Source organism: Podarcis erhardii, assembly GCF_964252035.2.
Source record: "Podarcis erhardii genome assembly, chromosome: 5".
Lineage (NCBI taxonomy): Eukaryota > Metazoa > Chordata > Lepidosauria > Squamata > Lacertidae > Podarcis > Podarcis erhardii.
In genome coordinates, this window is record NC_138509.1 from 97,820,686 (window position 1) to 97,841,097 (window position 20,412).

A 20,412-nucleotide genomic window follows, 5' to 3' on the forward strand; every position below is an offset into this window, starting at 1 on the left:
CAGCCTCCTCACAGGAGGAGAAAGGAAATCAAACTGATTCCAAGCCAAAGGCCAGCCCACCATTCCCCCCCCCCGGAGACTCCCTGGCCTCCGACTAAAAAGCTCCCTGCGAAGCAATGAAAGGGGCGAAGCTGGGGCCTCCTAAGAGTCCCTGTGGCGGCCTCAGCCAAGGCCCGAACTCAGGGCTCCGGCGCCATCCATCCCGTATCCGAGCCATCCCGCCGCCCTACCCCGCTAGGCCCACCCAGCCCGGCTCTCCGGCCCTCGCGGCGCCTGCCCGCCCGCCTCTGGAGCCGCTTCTTCGCCGCCCTCCGCCGCCTCGCCCGCCCGCAGAGCCCCTTCCCCGCTCTCACCTCAGCAGCACCCAGCCAAGATGGCGGCGAGAAAGAGCGAGGCCAGCCGCGGGGCGAGCTGGGATAGGGGAGCGCCAGGACCCCTCGGCCGGCGTCTGTTGAGGCGTCTACGCCGCTTGCCTGTCTGAAATCGCTCCAGGTCGGGCTTTGGGGCGAGTCTCTTGGGACACAAAACTGATTGGTTTGCTTTGTTTGTGGGCTAGGCGTTTTTTTCTGCTCCCGCGCCGCGCTACAAGCCCCAAATCTTAAAAAAACGCCATTCTGGCAGGCGTCAACTAGGCCAGCCCTTCCGGGCGAGGACCTCTCCTGCGGCTTGAGGGGTAACCATGGCGACCACTCCGGGTCTCGCCATGGAGTCGGCCGGGTGAGTGTCTCGTGTGAAGGGAGGCCTGGCGGGGGTCGGAGCCCCCCGGAGCGCTTCCTCAGGGTGGGCGCCATGCCCAGTGGGCAATTGGAAAAGTGAAGAGGGCGCTGGTTACTTATTAAGTTGGAAGGGACCCCCAGAGGTCATCTAGCCCAACCCCCTTTTCAGTACGGGGAGCTCAGACTCGAAGAACTCAGCGATGCCCAATTGGGTTCACTTAATTCGCCACTGCCTCGGAAGTTCCCCCTGGGGATTTGGGGGGGGGGTGGCATCAGGGCTGCTGGAATGGCATCGTCTGATCCAAAGGGTATATAATTACAACTAGCTTTGTTTTTATCTTGTTTTACTAACTATATGGAACTTGGGAAAGCCGTGGAAGGGAAATATTGGTCGACTTTAGGAAAATGTTTAAGACTGAGGAACGATGTATAAGCATTCATGCCGAAGATTGGCTAAGTTAAAACCGGTTCTCAAAATGGTTTGAATTAAATGGAAATAAGGTTTGTAAAAATAAATTGAGAAAATGGAAGAGGAGGAAAAATAAAATAGCAACATGTTAAAATAAATTATTAAGCTAAAGTTGAGAAATAAGTAATAAGAACTTGCTGAGTTAATAGTTTAAATTGGAATACAGGAAGGGGAGGTCTGAGAAACAAGTTAAATGAAAATAAGTAACTGAAATTTTATGTGTTTTTAAGTGTTTTTTAAATTTTGGATTTTTGTATTTTTGTTATTGTTCTTTTGTCTATTTTTGTTCTTTTTTGAAAATGCCAATAAATATTCATTAAAAAAAATGGAATGGCATCGTCTGCCAGAGACAACTGCATTTTCTTTTCCTTTTTCATACATTTTTATTAGTTTTTTTATGCATATCACTTCCAACATTCATTTAACATAACTTCTTATACAATATTTTAGACGTCCGTCAACCACCTCTGATGATTTTCCGTGCTTTATCACTTATTCTGCATTTCTTAGTTTCTCTATTACTCTTAATTATCATTAACCAATAATTCTCTTCATAGTCTTTCTTGCAATAGTTCAGATAATCCTCCTTACAGAATTTCTTGCAGTCCTACTAGTGTAATCTGTTCATTACAATTGCTTTTCAAATAATTCATATATTTACTCCAGGCTTCTAAGAATCTCTGGTCCCGCAGCTTTCGAATCCTTCCTGTTAATTTATCTAATTTTCCAAAGTGCTGCAAGGCTTTCTTCTTCACGAGGGGCATCTGAGACATGAACTTGGCGAAGGGCTCTTTCTGGGGTGTGTCTTGTTGCTGTTTTTAGACATCTTTGTGAGCCATCTCTTGTACTGGAATTGGGAGTGGGGCACATGTATTTTAAATAAAATTATATTAATAATATATATTATATCATATAATAATTGTATTTTATTAATATGCACACACATCCTCTCCCTGGTTTCCCACAGGGATCTGGTTAGCCCCTGTGAGAACAGGATGTTGGACTAAATGGGATTTTGGTCTGATCCAGCAGGATTCTTCTCACAGTTCCATTTAATCCTACTCAGCTAGGTGCTCCACAATGTTTGTTTCAATATACTAAAAGAAAGAAAGAAAATGTTTTGCTCTTTATCATTTTTAGTACATTCCCAACTGAATGTATGCCTGCTATGTTCTATAAACTCACATATAGCCCCTTAAAACTTGTTAGTGAACTTGTGACCTAACCAGACATGTTGGAATGTTTTTAAACATTTTTTACTGATTGTTTTATTTTATAATTTCATAAATCGCTTAGAAGTGGCATATCAATTTTGTTAAATAAAATGAAACCCTGTTAATCTCTCTGTTTCCCCAAAGAGGGCACTGTGGGTTAAATTGAAGTGCTTCCAGTTTTTCCTGGTCTTGGAATTAGTATCACCGGAACAAAAAAAACAAAGACATGATTTGCATGGCAGGAAGAAGACCCAAGTTTTGCCAGCAAAAGTCAGCAGAGCATCCCAAGTAGAGAGTTTCTTCGTTTAATTCCTATCCCCCTTTTCCAGAGGGCTCAGTGTGGATGGCAACCATTAAGCATAAAGCAAAACTTATGCATAATGAAAACAAAACACCCAGTTAAATTAAAACGACTTAATGCCTGTTTAATCTTGAACGCCAGCCAACCCCTCCAACATTCCAGAGATGAGAATAAGGAGGCTCCCATATGAGCCTCCGCCTACCCAGCGTTCTGCATTCCCAAAGGCTCTTCTCATTCTGATGTATATATAATCAGTTACTTTTAGATCAACAAGCTGCCAATTAGCTACCAGGCTAAGTGCAAGGTCCTGGTCTTGGTGCGCACACTAGGAATACGGTGTGCAGTTCTTCCTCAAAAAGGATATTGTAGAAAAAGTTCAAAAAGGTCCTCCAAAATGATCATGGGGATGGAGCGACTCCCCTATGAAGAAAGGCTGCAGCATTTGGGACTTTCTGGTTTAGAGAAAATGCAAGTAAGAGAGGTGGCATGATAGAAGTGCCGTATTTTTCGCTCCATAAGATGCACCTGACCATAAACCGCACCTAGTTTTTAGAGGGGGAAAGCAAGAAAAAAAATATTCTGCGCAGAGCATGTAAGCGGCTCTCGCTTTTCTTGCTTTAAACCCTCCCGTCCCTCCTCCCGCTTCGCTGAGAAGCCAGCAGAGCAAGCTGCACAGCTCTCGCTGAAGCCAGCAGAGCAAGAGCAATAGCTGTGCAGCGCCTCTTCTGCTGGCTTCCCAGCAAAGCGGGATGAGGGACGAAAGGGAGCCCTTACAAGGGAGCGTTGAGCAGAGCCTGGCAGCGGCTCTTGCTGGCTTTTCTGGGAGGTGTGGGAAGGGACAGAGGGCAGCCGTCAGTTCCTTCTCCCCCCTCGCGGAAAAGCCCCCAAGAGCTGTGCACATGCTACGCGCGGCTTTTTAAAGAGCACGCGGCTCTTGCTGGCTTTTCTGAGAGGTGGGAGAAGGGACAGAGGACAGCCCGTCAGTCCCTTCTCCCTCCTCAAGGAAAAACCAGCAAGAGCCGCACACACACTCTTTAAAGGGAGTGCTGAGCAGAGCCCAGGAGCTTGCATTCGCTCCATAAGATGCACACACATTTCCCCTTACTTTTTAGGAGGGAAAAAGTGCGTCTTATGGAGTGAAAAATACGTTATTTAAAAGTATGCACGGCCATCGCTCATAACTCTAGAACTTGTTTTTTTAAAAAAGATTTTTATTGATACAACAAGAAAAAAGAAAAAAAACATGAATACACACAAGAATAACCATAGACACATAATTTTCTTAGCAAACAATAAAACATATATTGTTTTATTTAAAACATCACAACTCTAGGACTTGTGAAACCCTCTAACGGAAGATTCAGGGCAGGTAATTTACACAGCACATAGTTCAACTGGAACTCACTCAGAGGGCAGTGACAGCTACCCACTGGGATAGCTTTAAAAGAGAATTAGATAACTTAATGAAGGTTATCAGGGTCTACCAGCCATGGTTGGAGGCAGTAGTGCTGAATACCAGTCACTGGATGCCACAGGAGGAAGAAAGGGTTCATGCGCTCAGGTCCTGTTTGCAGGTTTCCCACAGGGGTCTGGTTGGCCACAGTGTGGAGAGGATGCTGGACTGGACGAGCCATTGGCCTGATGCAGCAGGCTGTTCTTCAGGTCTTGGGGAGAGGCTTCTCTAGCTGATGCTAGCAGTGGAACTTGAAGGTGCAACGTTCAGGGCCCACACGCACAAAGCAGCAACCAGTTTGGGGGATGGTTGCCTTCTAGGATTCTAAACAAAAAATTCCTTCCAGTAGCACCTTAAAGACCAACTAAGTTAGTTCTAGGTATGAGCTTTCGTGTGCATGCACACTTCTTCAGATACACTGAAACAGAAGTCACCAGACCCTTCTATATAGTGAGAAGGTGGGGAGGGGTCTTACTCAGAAGGGTGGTGGGAATGGGTGATTGGCAGATAGCTCCAGTTACAGATAGGTAGCCGTGTTGGTCTTTAAGGTGCTACTGGAAGGAATTTTTTGTTTGGCAGATAGCTGTGATGAGCCTGTTGACGACTCTTAACGACTGCAAGACTGTAAGACCCCTCCCCACCTTCTCACTATATAGAAGGGTCTGGTGACTTCTGTTTCAGTGTATCTGAAGAAGTGTGCATGCACACGAAAGCTCATACCTAGAACTAACTTAGTTGGTCTTTAAGGTGCTACTGGAAGGAATTTTTTGTTTTGACTATGGCAGACCAACACGGCTACCTATCTGTTCTAGGATTCTGTTTGCATTCTAAATGGCGAATACTGTCTTGTTTGGCCAGGGAATTGACCATCCAGACACCAAGGCTCCTGCCTCTGGATGCGGTACGATTTTCTGCTCTGCTGGAGGACTGCGTTGACCAGCTTGCCATTCTTGGCTTCATCATGCCAGTTTCCTACGAGGGCCGCAAAGATGTCAGCGATGTAAGTACATCACAGACTTGCGAGAGGGAAACTGAGGGTGCATTCGCACTATTTCCCCTGCCCCCTGCCTCCACTATTCTCAGGATCAGCCTGATAATTTTTGCCTAGCATCCTACTGTTCTGGAGTTGTCTCTTATTATTTTTATTTATTCTTTCTCACTTATGAAGTTAATCTCCCATAATGTTATAAATCATCCTGCTCTTGGGCAGCCCAAAGCTTCATTCCACCTTATCCTTTGCCCTTGCCATCTTTCTCAACTGCTAACTCACAAAAAACATAGAATCATAGAATCATAGAATCATAGAGTTGGAAGAGACCACAAGACCCTCTGCCAAGCAGGAAACACCATCAGAGCACTCCTGACATATAGTTGTCAAGCCTCTGCTTAAAGACCTCCAAAGAAGGAGACTCCACCACACTCCTTGGCAGCAAATTCCACTGTCGAACAGCTCTTACTGTCAGGAAGTTCTTCCTAATGTTTAGGTGGAATCTTCTTTCTTGTAGTTTGGAACCATTGCTCCGTGTCTGCTTCTCTGGAGCAGCAGAAAACAACCTTTCTCCCTCCTCTATGTGACATCCTTTTATATATTTGAACATGGCTATCATATCACCCCTTAACCTCCTCTTCTCCAGGCTAAACATGCCCAGCTCCCTTAGCTGTTCCTCATAAGGTACTATTTCTGGGTTAGCGGAGTCTGTAACCATGAAACTCATAATATTGAGGCAGACCAATGATGCATCTTGCTCTGTCCCATCTTCTCCAGGGGTTGAGAACCTCAAGCTTGGGGGCCAAATGCAGCCTTCCAGGCCTTTCTGTCTGGCCCTCAGAACTCTCACCAACCCCGATTTGGATGAAAAATGTTCCCCAACTCAATCTGCTTTGACTGGCAAGGGTTCTGCAGGGCAAAGGATGTGCTCTACTATGGAGTTTTCACCTCACCTCCAAACCGGTGACAGCTTCATTTCCCCATGCAAATCAGTGTGCTTCAGGTGTGCATTCATGCAAGGGCAGAATCACATGATTGCTGAATGTTACAGATGTTCTGGCTGTGTTCGTCAGATTAAGCACTGCTCCATATTTCCCTCATTATACGAGATCTTGGTGGAGTGTCGGGCCTGACAAGCACAGCAACTCATCCCTGGTAGGTCTTGTCCCATGGATCAGTTGCCAGGACTGAAAGTCCCTGCCCCCCCCCCCAGCTGTCTAAATCCCCAAGCAGGAGAAAAGTTAAGGAGAAATTTGTGCTCCAGAACAGCTAGAAGAGCCTCGATTAGCAAAACCCAGGCTCCATCTGGGTAATTTCAATGGTGGCTTCTGGTAAGTCCAGAAAGGGGGCAGGAGGGCAAGATCTCCCCACAGTTTGCCTGCAGCAACTAGTGCAACAAGGAGAGGAAGCAGACTCGTCTCGCCAGAGTGGTGCATGCTCTGGTTATCTCCCTCTTGGACTACTGCAATGCACTCTACGTGGGGCTACCTTTGAAGGTGACCCGGAAACTACAACTAATCCAGAATGCGGCAGCTAGACTGGTGACTGGGACCAGCCGCCGAGACCACATAACACCGGTCTTGAAAGACCTACATTGGCTCCCAGTACGTTTCCGAGCATAATTCAAAGTGTTGGTGCTGACCTTTCAAGCCTTAAACGGCCTCGGTCCTGTATACCTGAAGGAGCATCTCCTCCCCCATCGTTCTGCCCGGACACTGAGGTCCAGCTCCGAGGGCCTTCTGGTGGTTCCCTCACTGCAAGAGGTCAAGTTACAGGGAACCATGCAGAGGGCCTTCTCGGTAGTGGCGCCCGCCCTGTGGAATGCCCTCCCACCAGATGTCAAAGCGATAAACATCTACCTGACATTCAGAAGACGTCTGAAGGCAGCCCTGTTCAGGGAAGTTTTTAATATGTGACATTTTAGTGTATCTTTCATCTTTGTTGGAAGCCGCCCAGAGTGGCTGGGGAAACCCAGCCAGATAGGCGGGGTACAATTAATAAATTATTATTATTATTATTATTATTATTATTATTATTATTATTAGGCTTCCTCCTGATCACTTAGCCACAGCTATGACTGCTTTTCTTCTTTCTCTTTTCTGCCCCTTATTTGCAAGGATCTCTTTTTGTTGCTCTTCAGCTTAATGATACAGAGATCCAGGGCGTTATTGCAAACCAGAAGGAGCTGAGCACGAGGTACAAGAACCTGATGGACGCCCGGGCAGAGAGTCAGGCCAAGATCCCCAATGAGCTGGGCAAGATTGCGGAACTTGGGCGGCAGCTGAAGGACACGGGCAATGAGCTGAAGAGGGCCAACTACCTTTTCACCATTGCCACAAAACAGAGTGCATTGTCCCCAGAGAACCTCAAGAAGATTCAGGCAGACAGGTGAGACCCTTTGGTCAGGCAATGAGACACAGGATGCTTATCTGCACCCAATACTTTCGAGTTCCGATTTCACAAGGAATTCTTCAATTTTCTGTTTATTTGAGGGTGCCTGTTTGAAGGCTTTCCCCCATACCTTGCTCCCCCTCGCCCTGAGCATGCAGTGGGGCTTCCTCCAGAGGTCAAGGCTACCCCCCCTGTGGGCAGCAGTTCCCTCAGGTCCACAGCTGGGGTGTGGGTTCCATGGGAGACTTCCCCTCTGCAACTGGCCTGAGTGCATGGCCAGTGCTAAGTCATAAAGGGCCTGAAACGCGATCTGGTTGGACCCATCGCTAAATGGCTGGGAATTTCACCTGTCATTTTGCCTACTTGTACCTACGGGACCGCCTCTCCTGGTATGCCCCACGGAGAGCCTCAAGGTCCATAAATAACAACACCCTAGTGGTCCCGGGCCCTAAGGAAGTTAGATTGGCTTCGACCAGAGCCAGGGCCTTTTCAACTCTGGCTCTGGCCTGATGGAACACTCTGCCTCATGAGACCAGGGCCCTGCAGGATCTGATTTCTGTCCGCAGGGCCTGTAAGACAGAGTTGTTCCGCCTGGCCTTTGGCTTGGAGCCAATTTGATTCCCTCCCCCCCCTCTTTTTTTTCCTTTTCCTTCTCCTGCGATGAGGCTACATTTTAATATTTTAATGTTCCATTCTTTTAATGTTGTATTTTATTTTTGTTTTTAAGTTTGTAATCATTCATCTTGTTTTTATTATTGCTTGTAAGCCGCTCTGAGCCCGGCCTTGGCTGGGGAGGGCGGGGTATAAATAAAAATTTATTATTATTATTATTATTATTATTATTATTATTATTATTATTACTGGGCTAAGCACTTCCTTCCTTTCCTGTCAGGAAATACACAAGTGACGTGATTGAAGACGTGACAGAGGAAATGCTGGCACTGGGAACCTTTCACTCCCTCCAGTTAGCTGTGGACCTGGAAAATGAAAAGAAGTTGAACCTCCATAACCTTGTCCTCAGGTTGGAGTTTTATTTTAGAAGGTGCCTCTTTTGAACCTAGGCTGACTAGCGCAACATTGCCCACACTGACTGACAGTCACTCTCCAGGTGCTCAGGCAGGGCCTCTCAGCAGCCACTAGTGCCAATCCTTAATATACGGAGAGAACGAGCCAAAAAGCTCCACCTTACAGCTGCTCCTCACACAATAAACGGGCGTTTGCTGTGGTTCCGGTGGAGTCTCACAGAGCAGGACCTGCCACAGCGCCCAGGGAAGGCCAACCAAATATCAGGGAGTAAGGAACTACCAGAAGTGCCCCATCAGAGGCCGTCAGTGATCGAGGTGGAGCATAAGGGATCAGGGGCTCTTTTAGGTATTTTGGGATTTGTGAATTAACACGAGACCCTTGAACCTGACCCAGTAGTGAATTGGCAACCATCACAGCTTTCTCAGCAGCAGAGGGTCGTGCTGCCAGTAACTTCTGTTTATTTAATTTAATCTGCTCCTGTGAGCCATCTGGCCACTGCATTCTGCACTAGTTGTAGTTTCTGAATCTGATACACATAAAGCACCTTAATAATAATTTTAACGTTTGATGTTTTAATGTGTTTTTAATATTTTGTTGGGAGCCGCCCAGAGTGGCTGGGGCAACCCAGTTGGATGGGTGGCATATAAATCATCATCATCGTCATCATCATCACATGGCCTGTTTCTTGAGTTTGATAAAGCATCTGCCAGTTTGCTGCCAACTGACCAGAGGGAACTCTGGGTGCATGCCCCAAAGTCCCCTTTCCGGCCTAAGTCTTGATGTGCCCCAGGAAACCAGGGATTTCCTTTCCCTCCCCTCTCGCCTTCTAGGGAAGAGATGGGAAGGAAGAAGATAAAGAGTCTCCAGAAGCAGCTCAGTGATGTCAAGAAGGAAAAGGAGTTTGAGCTACAGGTGAGCTTTAGGCAGTCACGCCCTTTAAACCCCCCTTTGAAATGCAGTATGAAATTAATAAAACTAGCACCAACAGGTGCAGCTCAGGCTGCAAAATGGGCTCTGCACAGCAGAAAGTTTCCAAATCTAGGGAATGCAGCAGAACACATAACTAAGTGCCAGCATTTATTTGTGGATTTGGGGCTTAGATGGCTTTAAGAAAGGGTTAGATAAAACACCTGGAGGCTCAGATCTATCAGTGGACATTGGTCATCACTAAAAAGTTTTTTGTTTTGTTGTTCTTTGGGGCACAGTCCCTCCTCTTGCCGTTTTTTAAAATAGCAAGGTATTGTTGAAGCTGTCTGACAAGGCCCTCGTCTCCTGCCAGTGGGCAGGGCTGGTCTGGAGGGTTGCCCAGGCCCTTGCCTTGGGGAAGGTGTTGCATGATGCTGGCCCTGCCTACAGATCCAAAGGGAGGTTTGGGCGTTGGGGTTACAGCAACAAATCAGAATGCCCCCTGAGAGAGAACCTCCATGTTCAGAATACTAGCTGTGTTATAGAGGAGGGATAACAAACTGAGGAGGGAGGGTGCTTGGCTGTTTCTCAGAGGCAACTGAGTCCGGTGCTGTTGGATACCCAGCACTGGGATCCGTGGGCCTTTAGTCTGATCTATATTTTTTACATCTCATTTGCATTTGCTAACATCAGAGTCCAAGTGTTTCTGGCACTGAATTCTAGAACCTTAATAAAAAGCTACACTCCTCCTCCATGGGTCACAACTATCGTGGGGCTGGCACATACATGGATTCCTGTGCTGGCAGGACTCAGTTGCTAACCCCCTATTTCCAAGATAGAATTCCTTCCCATGTACTTTTAGCAGCTCTAGTCTCAGACCAAAGCCCTCCCCCAGCTCAACCCACAACATAGTGCTGAAGGCTTTGCCTGCTGAATGGAAAATTTGGTTATTCTGCAACAGTCTGTCCTGCACTAACTTCAAACAGGCATGGTACAGTCAATGGATCCTGTCTGATCTTGAGTTTTCCTCTTTTAAAACTTACTACTGCCTAACAGGATGTTTATTTCTCAGCCCCAAATACAGTAGTCAGTGAGTCAGACCTTAGTGGCAGAACAGAAGTCATCCTTAAAGGCCTAGATATCCGCGAGATAGTTGACATGTTTCTGGACTACAACATGTATGGGTGGGCTCATTTTTTATAGAAGGAAAAATCCATGCATGTAGAAAAGTAGCACACCAGAGAAAAGGAATATTTTGTACAAGGGGCATTCAGTGATGTAAACCCCCATCTGGAGTGGTACAGTCCAGATATGTTTTCTACTTCAGTGAGAAGAAGGTTGGAATGTTCCATAGGACACACTGTTGAGTTGCAAGCCCATCCATACCCTGGCAAGGCAAGGCAAAGCAAGGCAAGGCAAGGCAGAAGCCAGTTCAGTCTTAAGCAGCACCTCTGAGGATGACCACAGACCAGCACATCAAGTCTCCCTTGCTTGTAGTCCTACCCACCCACCCGCGCACTCTCTCATTCCACAGAATCGGAACGAGATGATTGCATACCTCAAAGACCAGCTTCAAGAGATGAAGGCTAAAACAGACATGGAGAATCGTTACGTCAAGAAGGACACAGACCTCCAGGTGGCTCAAACAAAGAATAAATGCTCTGAGGCCGAAAATGATCTGCAGAATGAAATTGAAGTAAGCACTTTGCCTTGGGCCACATGCATTCGTAGGGAGGTGGTCTGCAGTAGAGTGTGGGGCATGCCTTAATGACATGTGTGGCCTCAGCATAGAGGCAGCCACTGTTCAGCGTCCTGGTATAGACTTTTCTCAGCAGCATTCTCAACCCAAAAAGGACTGCTGTGTGGTTGCTCCAGAGGCAACCCAGGAATACTAACTATTTTGGAGAGCTGAGTCCTCCTGGTGCCAGAAATAAGGCTTGTGCTGAACCTTAGTTCAGATTAAGTGAGCAGCAGATGATCTAACTCCTGATCAAGTCAAGGGCTAACCTTGGTATTAATAGAAAACTACATTATATCAGGTCAGACTGCTTCTCCATTCAGACTGGCAGAGGCTCTTTGAGGTCTTGGGCAGCGTCCTCCCCATCACCTGCTAGGTAAAGGTAAAGGGACCCCTGACCATTAGGTCCAGTCGTGGCCGACTCTGGGGTTGCGGTGCTCATCTCGCTTTACTGGCCGAGGGAGCCGGCGTACAGCTTCCGGGTCATGTGGCCAGCATAACTAAGCTGCTTCTGGCGAACCAGAGCAGCGCACGGAAACACCGTTTACCTTCCCGCCGGCGCGGTACCTATTTATCTACTTGCACTTTGACATGCTTTCAAACTGCTAGGTTGGCAGGAGCAGGGACCAAGCAATGGGAGCTCACCCTGTCGTGGGGATTCGAACCGCCGACCTTCTGATTGGCAAGCCCTAGGCTCTGTGGTTTATCCCACACCTGATCCTAAATGGCAAGGAGTGGGATTTGGGGCCTCTTGCATGCAAATTTAATGTTCTACCTGGCTCATATGCAGGATTTTCTTCTTGGTTTTCACATTCAATTGACTTAACCTGGTTCAACTGCCCAGTGTTCTCAGTTTCTATTGGTCTTCTTTCAACCTTCAATCACTGTATGGCTAGCCAAGTCATGACATGGGGCTGACAGCAGTGAAAACAAGGGCAGAATTTAGGGATGGCATCATTGACCATTTTTTTGGTACAACTATACTACGCCTGGGCTATAAACTGACTCTGCAACATGGCACAGAGAGGGATGTGGTACATGCACTCCCCAGGTCTTCAGGGCAACCCTCTTGGCATTTGCTTAGAACCAAATAAAGTTTGATGCAATGTCTTTCTCCCATTACAGAAATTGAGAAATCAAACTGAGCAGGAGATAAGAGTCCACATGGACATTGAGAATTTCCTTAAGCAGCAGCAAAAGGTAGGTGGCACAAAGCTTTCTGGTGCCCCATTTAGCTCAGAGATGTGGAACCTGTGGCACTCCAGCTGTTGCTGGATTACAGCTTCCATCTGTCCTAACCACTGTTCATGCTGGCCAGGCTGATGGAAGTTGGCGTCCAACATCTAGAGGCTACAGGTCTTCTGTTTGTGCTATAACTTTTTGTAATGCCACCCATTCTCCAGCCAACTGCTAGATCTACTTCCTTGTTCTTCAGAGGTTTAGGTGATCCCCACCCTTAATTCAAATCATTACTTTCTATTGACATACACTTCCCATGGGTTGAGCTAGCAAGTGGATCCAGACACTACTGTATCTAAAGATCAGAGGCCTAGAACCCTGAGGCTGAGCTGTACCACTTTAAACTGCACATGGCAGGTGTGTTTGTGTGTGCATGTGGCTCATACGATTGCTCTTCCGTTCAAAATACACCTGCACAATAGATGCCTCTTTACTTTGTACCCCATCTTTTCGGGCAAGCGGAATAGAGCTGCCAGCACACAAGTTGACCACCTCAGGGGCCTCAGACAGAAGATATCTTGGGGATGGAATCCATAGGGAACTTCAGATTTGTTGTTGTTGTTGTTGTTTAGTCGTGTCCGACTCTTCGTGACCCCATGAACCAGAGCACGCCAGGCACTTCAGATTTAGAAAGCATCTAAGGTGCTGCAAACTGCAGCCTATTGCCCATTCCAGCTCCCCGTGACTCTTGTTTCTTCCCCGTATTGCTGCTCCTTACACCACAAGGGCGCCACCTTGCATGCACAGATCATCCCCGTTCCCTTCAGTTGCTTTGTGTACATACAGGAAATGACACAGAGCTTTGGCTCCGAAATAGCGTTCCGACAGCAACAGAGAGTTAGACAAGGTGATAAGCTGATCATCCCCAAATCCCCACCAAGCACCTCATTCTGCAAGTCCTCCAATATCATGTCATTGCATGAGGCGCCGGGCTCTTAAGCCATGCCCTGGAATGGTCAGGAGACAAATGCAGAGTGCTGTGAAGTGTCCACCTGTGTGTGTCGCAGAGCATAGAAGAGAAGCTGGAGTACTGGATGGACAAGTACGAGAGGGATACAGAAGCCAAGCAGCAAGAGCTCAATTCCCTGAAGGCCTCCAGAGCAGCTGACCAGGCAGCGCTACAGGAACTGGCCAAGCAGGTAGGGAACAAAGCTGATGGTCAGGCTCCTTGGTCCGTTGGTGATCCACGGCAGTTATATGTGGGGTCGCTCTATCCACACATCCTCACTGCTGCTCCAATTTGCTAGGAAGCTTAGAAAGCTAAGGAAGGAGTCCAGGGGTGAGAGGTGAGAGCGAAAGCCCACCTCCAAGCTCAAGTTAAAGGTGTCTTTGCATTCTACAGTGTCTTATATGCGAACAAGCTATAATTGAGGACCGGAAGGAAAAGGAGAATGCAAGGAAGAAGGTAGAACAGGACGCTCTGGAGTTGAAGAGTATCCTGAAGGTAAGATGAGTCAATATAGCCTTACCTTTGGAGTCCTGGGACTAAAAATTGGAAGCGGGGGTGGGGAGAAAAGCTCTTCCTCCACCATGTCTTCTGCCCCTCTCCCAAGATGTGGAGCAGATCATCTCCTTTGCTTTGTATAGCTCCCCCCCCCCCCGATGTTGCTGAACCACCCCTTGCTGGCCATGCTGACTGGGGCTGAGAGTTGCAGTGCAAATCGCTTGGGGGGCACCCGGTTGGGGAAGGCTGCTCTTTCTCAGGGCTCCAGATCTCTAATCCTTTTATGTGCTTTAAAAATGTGCCAAGCGGGGGGGCATGGTGGCAGAATCATCTGCTTCTGTAGGGGTGCTTGGAGGTTCTCTCCAACCTCCTCCAGCGCACTTCTCCCTAACCTAAGAGAGCCATTTCCTCAGATAAGTATCATCAGCTAAACAAGAAGCAGGGTCTTCCCCGGACCATCCTTGTATGGCAAAACAGGCAGCCACAGATTGTGTCGCAAAGAACAGTCTTATCTAGGCAGAGACCAGCACTTTCAATTCCATCAGCTGAAGGACTGGCCTGGAAGAGGGAAAAATATGTATATAGGAAAACAATATTAAGTGAGGCCTGAAACACTGTGGGATCCATAGCCATTTCTGTAGCTCTTTCTAGCCAACAGTTAGCTAGGGTACAGCATGAAGTATAATTTGTTTATCAGTTGTTTACATGGATAGCAGACCTTGCCGTACCACATTAAGAAGCATATTTGAACAAGTGCAGAATCTGCTCATCTAGGCATGACCATATCGCAGAAGTGAGAAGCAGCCTTGTGTTTGGCTTCACGGATAGCCAAAACCCAATCCTAGCCACCCATATGCTCTCCTCAGTGCAGCAGCAGCAGTGTGCCTTCGGATGTTGGCTGCCCAGGGACATTCTGCAACAGATGTCATTTATTTCGCACTCAGATGCTTTCTTGGAGCATATCCAAGGTTGCGCCTTTCTGCAGCTTGAGCTGGCAGCGATGGGATAAATGTGGGCATTAGATGCTGTGGCTGACTTGGAGCAGACAGGCAGCAGATGGAATGCTGGAATCAAGCCAGCCCTGCTTCATTAGAGAGGTGGGGGGGGCAGCCTAGGGGAACTGGGCTTGTTGCACAGCAGTCATTTCTGGGAGCCCATTTTTGGCAAAGCTTGAGCAGCAGCTGGAAGGTAGTGTGGGCACCCCGTGTCTTCTTCCTGCATGCACAACCCTTCTCCTCTTCCTTGCTTTCAGCTGCAGGCCTGGTGGAGAGGCATGATGGTCCGCAGATTCCTTGGCCCTTACAAGGCCCTCAAAAAACTCTGGGAAGAAGAGCAGCCGCCCAAAGAGAAGGGGAAGAAGGGCAAAGGGAAACCTGGAGCGAAGAAGAAAAAGTGATGGGAACAGAGCCCAGCTCCTGCGCCATCTCCACGTTAGGAGTTTGGGCAACACGGTTTTGTGGGATGAAGGAACGGGACAATTGTATATGTCTTTGCTGAAAAGATCAGAATTAATAAAAGCTTTTAGCACTCGGCTCGAGGCAGCAATATCTTGCTTTTTGGTCCCAGTCAGCAGAAGAGCATTGAAGCTGCTGGTTCTATTTTTCTTGCTTTGAAAGTGAACAGGCCATACCAACATTTTGTGTTAATTACCCTGGACCATATGATGCAATCTTGTATCGTGTCTCCCCACCCTCTGCTCGAGCTCAGGAAAGCTGCAAAGAAAAATGGTCTGCCATCTCCACAAGATTGCTCGTGTAAATTGCCTTTTTAAGCTTTAACTGCATGGAGACATACCATGAAGAATGTCACTGGTAGTAAGTGGACATCAAGGGTGCCAAATTGAGTAAAATATTGGAGGGGGGGCAGATATTGATGCCCCACATAATCACAAGACCATTTAAATGGCAATGTCCATCAATGGGGGGGGGCAGCTGCCTCAAATTTTTTATTGGGGGGGGGGGCTGAAGGGACCTTGGACCCTAGGAGTGGTTCCTATATTGGACATGTACATGAAGACCTTAGAAAACTAGCAAAACCAAGTAGTTATTAATATGACAATTACTCTAATAATCATACATGCTGCATGTGCAGAATAGGATCCCAACTTGATCCTACAGGGACTTGATGAGCCCTTGGGAGCAGCAACACATTTTATGTTGTCATGCTGAACAAGCAAAAGAACAAGGCTGCTCAACTTCCGTCTCCCAGGAGAGAAGCAATCAAGGGCACGTGAGAGACTGGACAAACCCACTGCAGAATAAATGCTTCTGTTCACAAACACAGGTTTTAAAGCTTCAGCCTTTATTTCAAATCACCCAGGTTTGAAGTTTATAATATCATGTGCGCTAGAAATTGACTGGTAGCATACAGGCAATTTAAAATAAAGTACATGATATTATGATGTTTATATAGTCTTTGAAAACTATGGAATGTATTTACAGACATACAAATACAGGAAAGAACTTCTTAAAAAATCCTTTAGCTATACTACTAATTACACGTTTACAGTCTGGAGAAACAACAAGAGTGAAGTCTTTATCCTCTGGGCTTTTTGCCCAGTGCCAGCCTAGAGGAGAATGAATATGTGAGAGCTGGAGTGCATTGAAAATGGAGGCTTTCAAATCTTCTGCAAAACATGCTTAGGAAAAAAACAACAACCCACCCAAATTTACAGGATATCCCTCCCGCTGCCCAAAAAACAAAATTTAAAGAACCATTCCAAGACATAATAGCACCGGACATTACTGAACAGTCATGGAAAGATTCCTTTAAATATTTTGTGGCAGAGATTTGTCAGGAAAAGCTCCTGCACAAGCCCTCACAGAGGAGAGTTGGCAAGAAGATGTTCTCTTGGGCACATTTAATGAACTGCGCCAGAAGTCTCAGTGCATTTGCTTTTCCTGCGAGTCTGCCTTCTCTGATTAACCAGCAACGAAAAGGAAGACAGATACTCTCCATCTACCCAGAGGTGAGACTGCAATCCATCCCTAGGACAGGCACAGGCCTGAACTAGCAAGAACTTGCAGGGGCTACTCAGAGCAACAAGGTGAGTTTGCCTTCCATGGAGCAAATTAGTTTTGACCCCCATCTTAATGTGACTATGTGGTAGGAATCAGAAAGCTGGACAAGGTCTACTTAATACAGTGTGTGTGGGAGACAGACAGGCCAACTGTAGGGGGGGGGGCAGATACAGCGAAATGCCCAGCCAATTCTTAGTGGACACAAGAAAGCAGGGTGGTTGGGAGGGCACACTGAGGTTGGGGGGACAATCCCCACTACCCTAACACAGGGTTTCCCAAACTTGGGTCTCCAGCTGTTTTGGGACTTTAAGTCCCATCATCCGTAGCTTAGCAGGGCCAGTGGTTGGGGATGATGAGAGTTGTAGTCCAAAACTAGCTGGAGACCCAAGTTTGGGAAAGCCTGTGCAAAGGGAGGAGACAACACTGGATGGCGGATTCACTCCATAGCCAGTGTTCACAGGACAAACAGGAAAGATCTAGCTTGCCCACTGAGTGTGCTGCATAAATTACTGTTCACTGGGTCCTTTCAGAAAACCAGCTTCATTTGGGATAAAATGATTGTGCATGCAACATCTATAGTTCCCCAAATATCAAGGGGTGTGTGTGTGTCTAAAAAGCTTTCAAGCTTACTTTGCACTGTTGGAGGAAATAGAGACCAAATTATGCAAACAGCACAATCCTTTGCTGGAGCAGCCTTGAATGAATGATACCCCTTGCAAGATGGAAATAAAAGTGTCAGTTCTGGAATGGAAAACCACCTGATTCTCAGAATAGTCACGTTTGCCTGGGACTGCATGTGGACAGGTAACAAAAACAGAAGGATTTATAGGAATCCAACAGCAAACACCATCTCCGGAATGGGGGATCTCTTGCACTGATAATCCCCAGAAGAGGACAGCCATCTATTGTTGCTTCAACACACAAAATAGAATTCTATACACTTTTCTTAAAAAACAAAAACTTTTTCCACTGAATACAAGGAAAAAATTGCACATAAATATAACAAAACACAAAAATTCCCAAGCCATTTAAAACTAGCAACAGAAAACTCAAGTGTTTTTTCTTTTTGGTATAATACATAAAACATGCCATCGGCTGAAAGGACCTGGATTCCCTTCACGCTGTTAATGTCCATTCATGGAACTCTTGCCATCATGAGATTATAATAAAGTGAAGAGACAAAATGACGCAGCGGCACAAAACAGAGCATTTGTGTTTGTTTGTTTTTTTAAAAAAGCATGTCATGTTCTTTAGCCCTGGTCATAGGTGGTGATTTGCGTGGGAGGCAATACCACCGTATTGTGCTTAATTATTTCCTGGCAGTTATACCCCTGGGCATTACTGACTGCCCAGGCAGAAGAGCCCCCAGCTTACCAGCAGACCCACTGCAGCCCCACACAAGGGCAGCTGCATGTCTTTGGTAGGATGCAGTCCTTTCTGGGTCCTCTCGCAAAGCATGCTAAGAATTTCTGTCCCTTAAGGGCTTCGGCCAACCACTTGCATATGTCCTGCTGGAATGGGCTGGGAGCTTCAGCCGCACTACCAAACACTGCTGCTTTTCTACTGCAGTTAAAGATGACCTACACAACCGGGTTGCAGGTAATACCGTTTCTCAACCCACCGTAATATACAGACTGAGCTGCCTGGGTAAAGGATTGACCTTGACATGGTAGAAGATGTTTTTACAGTATATGGTGATGAACTTGCTAATTTTTGGTAACTGGGCTGAAGCCTACAAACTGTTATATGTTTTTTTTTAAAAAAGAAAAAGGTGTGGGAGTGAAAGACTAACCTTCATGATATCTCTCCTCTCTTACCCACCTCGCTATGCTAAGTTTGCTTCCCTCCACTTTGAGACGGTCCTGCTTGCATAAATAACAGAAAACCCAGAGATGTGTACGAAACAAGTGGATGAGAATTGGTGAGGCAGGCACAGCAGCAGAACTGGTGAAGCATCTGAATCAGAGGTCCGCGAGGTGGCAAACGGAAACACAAAGGAAACCGGGAGAGGGCTTTCAATGCTGCTATTGCATCTGATGTAGTTCCTCAAGAACTGCTTCTGGCCGGCAACACCGCACCCACAAAACACGGCACACCCAGCATGAGCAAAGAGGCAGGCTGCCCTGTGGCCCGTCCAGCCCCTGCAGGACCCGAGGCCGTCCGAGCTAGAAGAAAACTGCTGCTTCAACCGCATGCTACTGTTTTGCTAAAAACATTCTTCATGTGCTTCAGAGGAGAGTTGGGAGCCAAGGGTCATGAAGCAAAAAGGAGCTAAGCAGCCTGCAAGGACATGAGAGCCTAGCAAGGCAAAATTAACCAGGAAGGGCATCAAAATAGAAATGAAGTGATTGCAGAGGGCGTGTGAGAATAGCAAAAAGGACGATGTCCACCTAAAGCCCAGGGAAACCAACAGGAATAGCCAAAATGACGCTTGTGCTTTTTTTCAACACAGCGCCACCGGGACACTTGGGGAGGAAATGCATGTCAAAAGCAAAAACACAGCCAGCCTGAGGTTCTTTTCCAGATTCCTCAAAATCCATTGTCTACACATCTCAGCTGAACTATTCTATCACCTCCTCCTGCCATCCGCCATTACATTCAGTGTTTTCTGCTTTATTTTGTGAACCTCATGTACAGGCCACGAGGGCCTCTCTTCCCCAGGAATCACTGCTGAGAGCAGTGCCTTGCATGGGCGCCACAAGAGAACAGACTGCACGAAGGCAGCCAAAGGTTTCGCTGCCCCCAAGTACCCCCCCCAAATCCTCTGTGATACTGCAAGGGGCTATAGGGTGTGGCTCTGAAGCCAGCACACAGGCTTGCTCCCCGCTGCCCAAATATTGCTCACCTACATGATGACATGGTTTGCTTCTGCATTTTGATTACCCAGCTCCCTCCCTACGGTCCTTCTCAGTCACAGAATCAGCATAATGCTTCAGTACATGACCACCAATTCCCACAGCTGGCTCCACCTGGAAATCTGTCAGCATCAGGGGGAGGAGATAAGTGTCTGAAAGGCATTCCAGTTGGAGAAACAAGACGTGAACCTCAAATTGCCCATGAAAAGGCAACATCTGCGGCAGGAGTGAAGACGCAGAAACTGCACAACTGCCAGTCTGCACTTCTCAGCTCATTTTTACGGTGCTTGCTGGGCAGATCCAGTCTTCAGAAACTGCTAACATGGCTTTCATCTGCCTTTGCACACTTTCCAAAGCTACAGGTTTTGAACACATGAGAGAAGCAATGAATAAAGGGGAAGGGTAGATGGCAGAAGAACGCAGAAAAGGAAATGCTGGATTAACTTCATGAAAAGAATTACCCTTAAAAACTGTTCCACCAAAGAGCACTTTTTTCTCTTTCTGCAACAGAGCCACTGGTCTCCGTTTACTTCAATAATCCACTTTCCTACCCAGTTAACAGATCATTTTTTGAAAAGCACAGGTCAAGGGCCCTGCTATTTTACCTCCAAACAGCAGTTTCTTTGTAGGATGATTTGACAATGAAAATTAA

The 20,412-nt window shown here is 47.0% G+C and overlaps 3 protein-coding genes across 4 annotated transcripts in view; 2 read left to right on the forward strand and 1 right to left on the reverse strand.

Moving 5' to 3' along the window:
• HTR2B (5-hydroxytryptamine receptor 2B) overlaps positions 1–20,412 on the forward strand; it is a 187,144-nt gene that overhangs the window by 86,487 nt on the left and 80,245 nt on the right. The gene's annotated exons all lie outside the window — the stretch shown is intronic.
• Positions 1–20,412, reverse strand: part of RPL35A (ribosomal protein L35a) — a 162,913-nt gene that overhangs the window by 4,619 nt on the left and 137,882 nt on the right. The window lies entirely within an intron of this gene.
• On the forward strand, positions 665–15,417 carry DRC9 (dynein regulatory complex subunit 9). 2 transcript variants are annotated; one of them, XM_081862695.1, is made up of 10 exons: positions 665–717; positions 5,012–5,153; positions 7,282–7,529; positions 8,425–8,553; positions 9,389–9,470; positions 10,999–11,160; positions 12,328–12,402; positions 13,449–13,580; positions 13,784–13,885; positions 15,138–15,417. In XM_081862695.1, exons 1-10 carry the CDS (start codon positions 680–682, stop codon positions 15,279–15,281), a joined length of 1,254 nt encoding a protein of 417 aa, XP_081718821.1. In that variant the 5' UTR covers positions 665–679; the 3' UTR covers positions 15,282–15,417. The 2 variants fall into 2 exon arrangements, with proteins under 2 accessions (XP_081718821.1, XP_081718822.1); XM_081862696.1 differs by lacking the exon at positions 665–717 and having other exon boundaries at positions 7,259–7,529.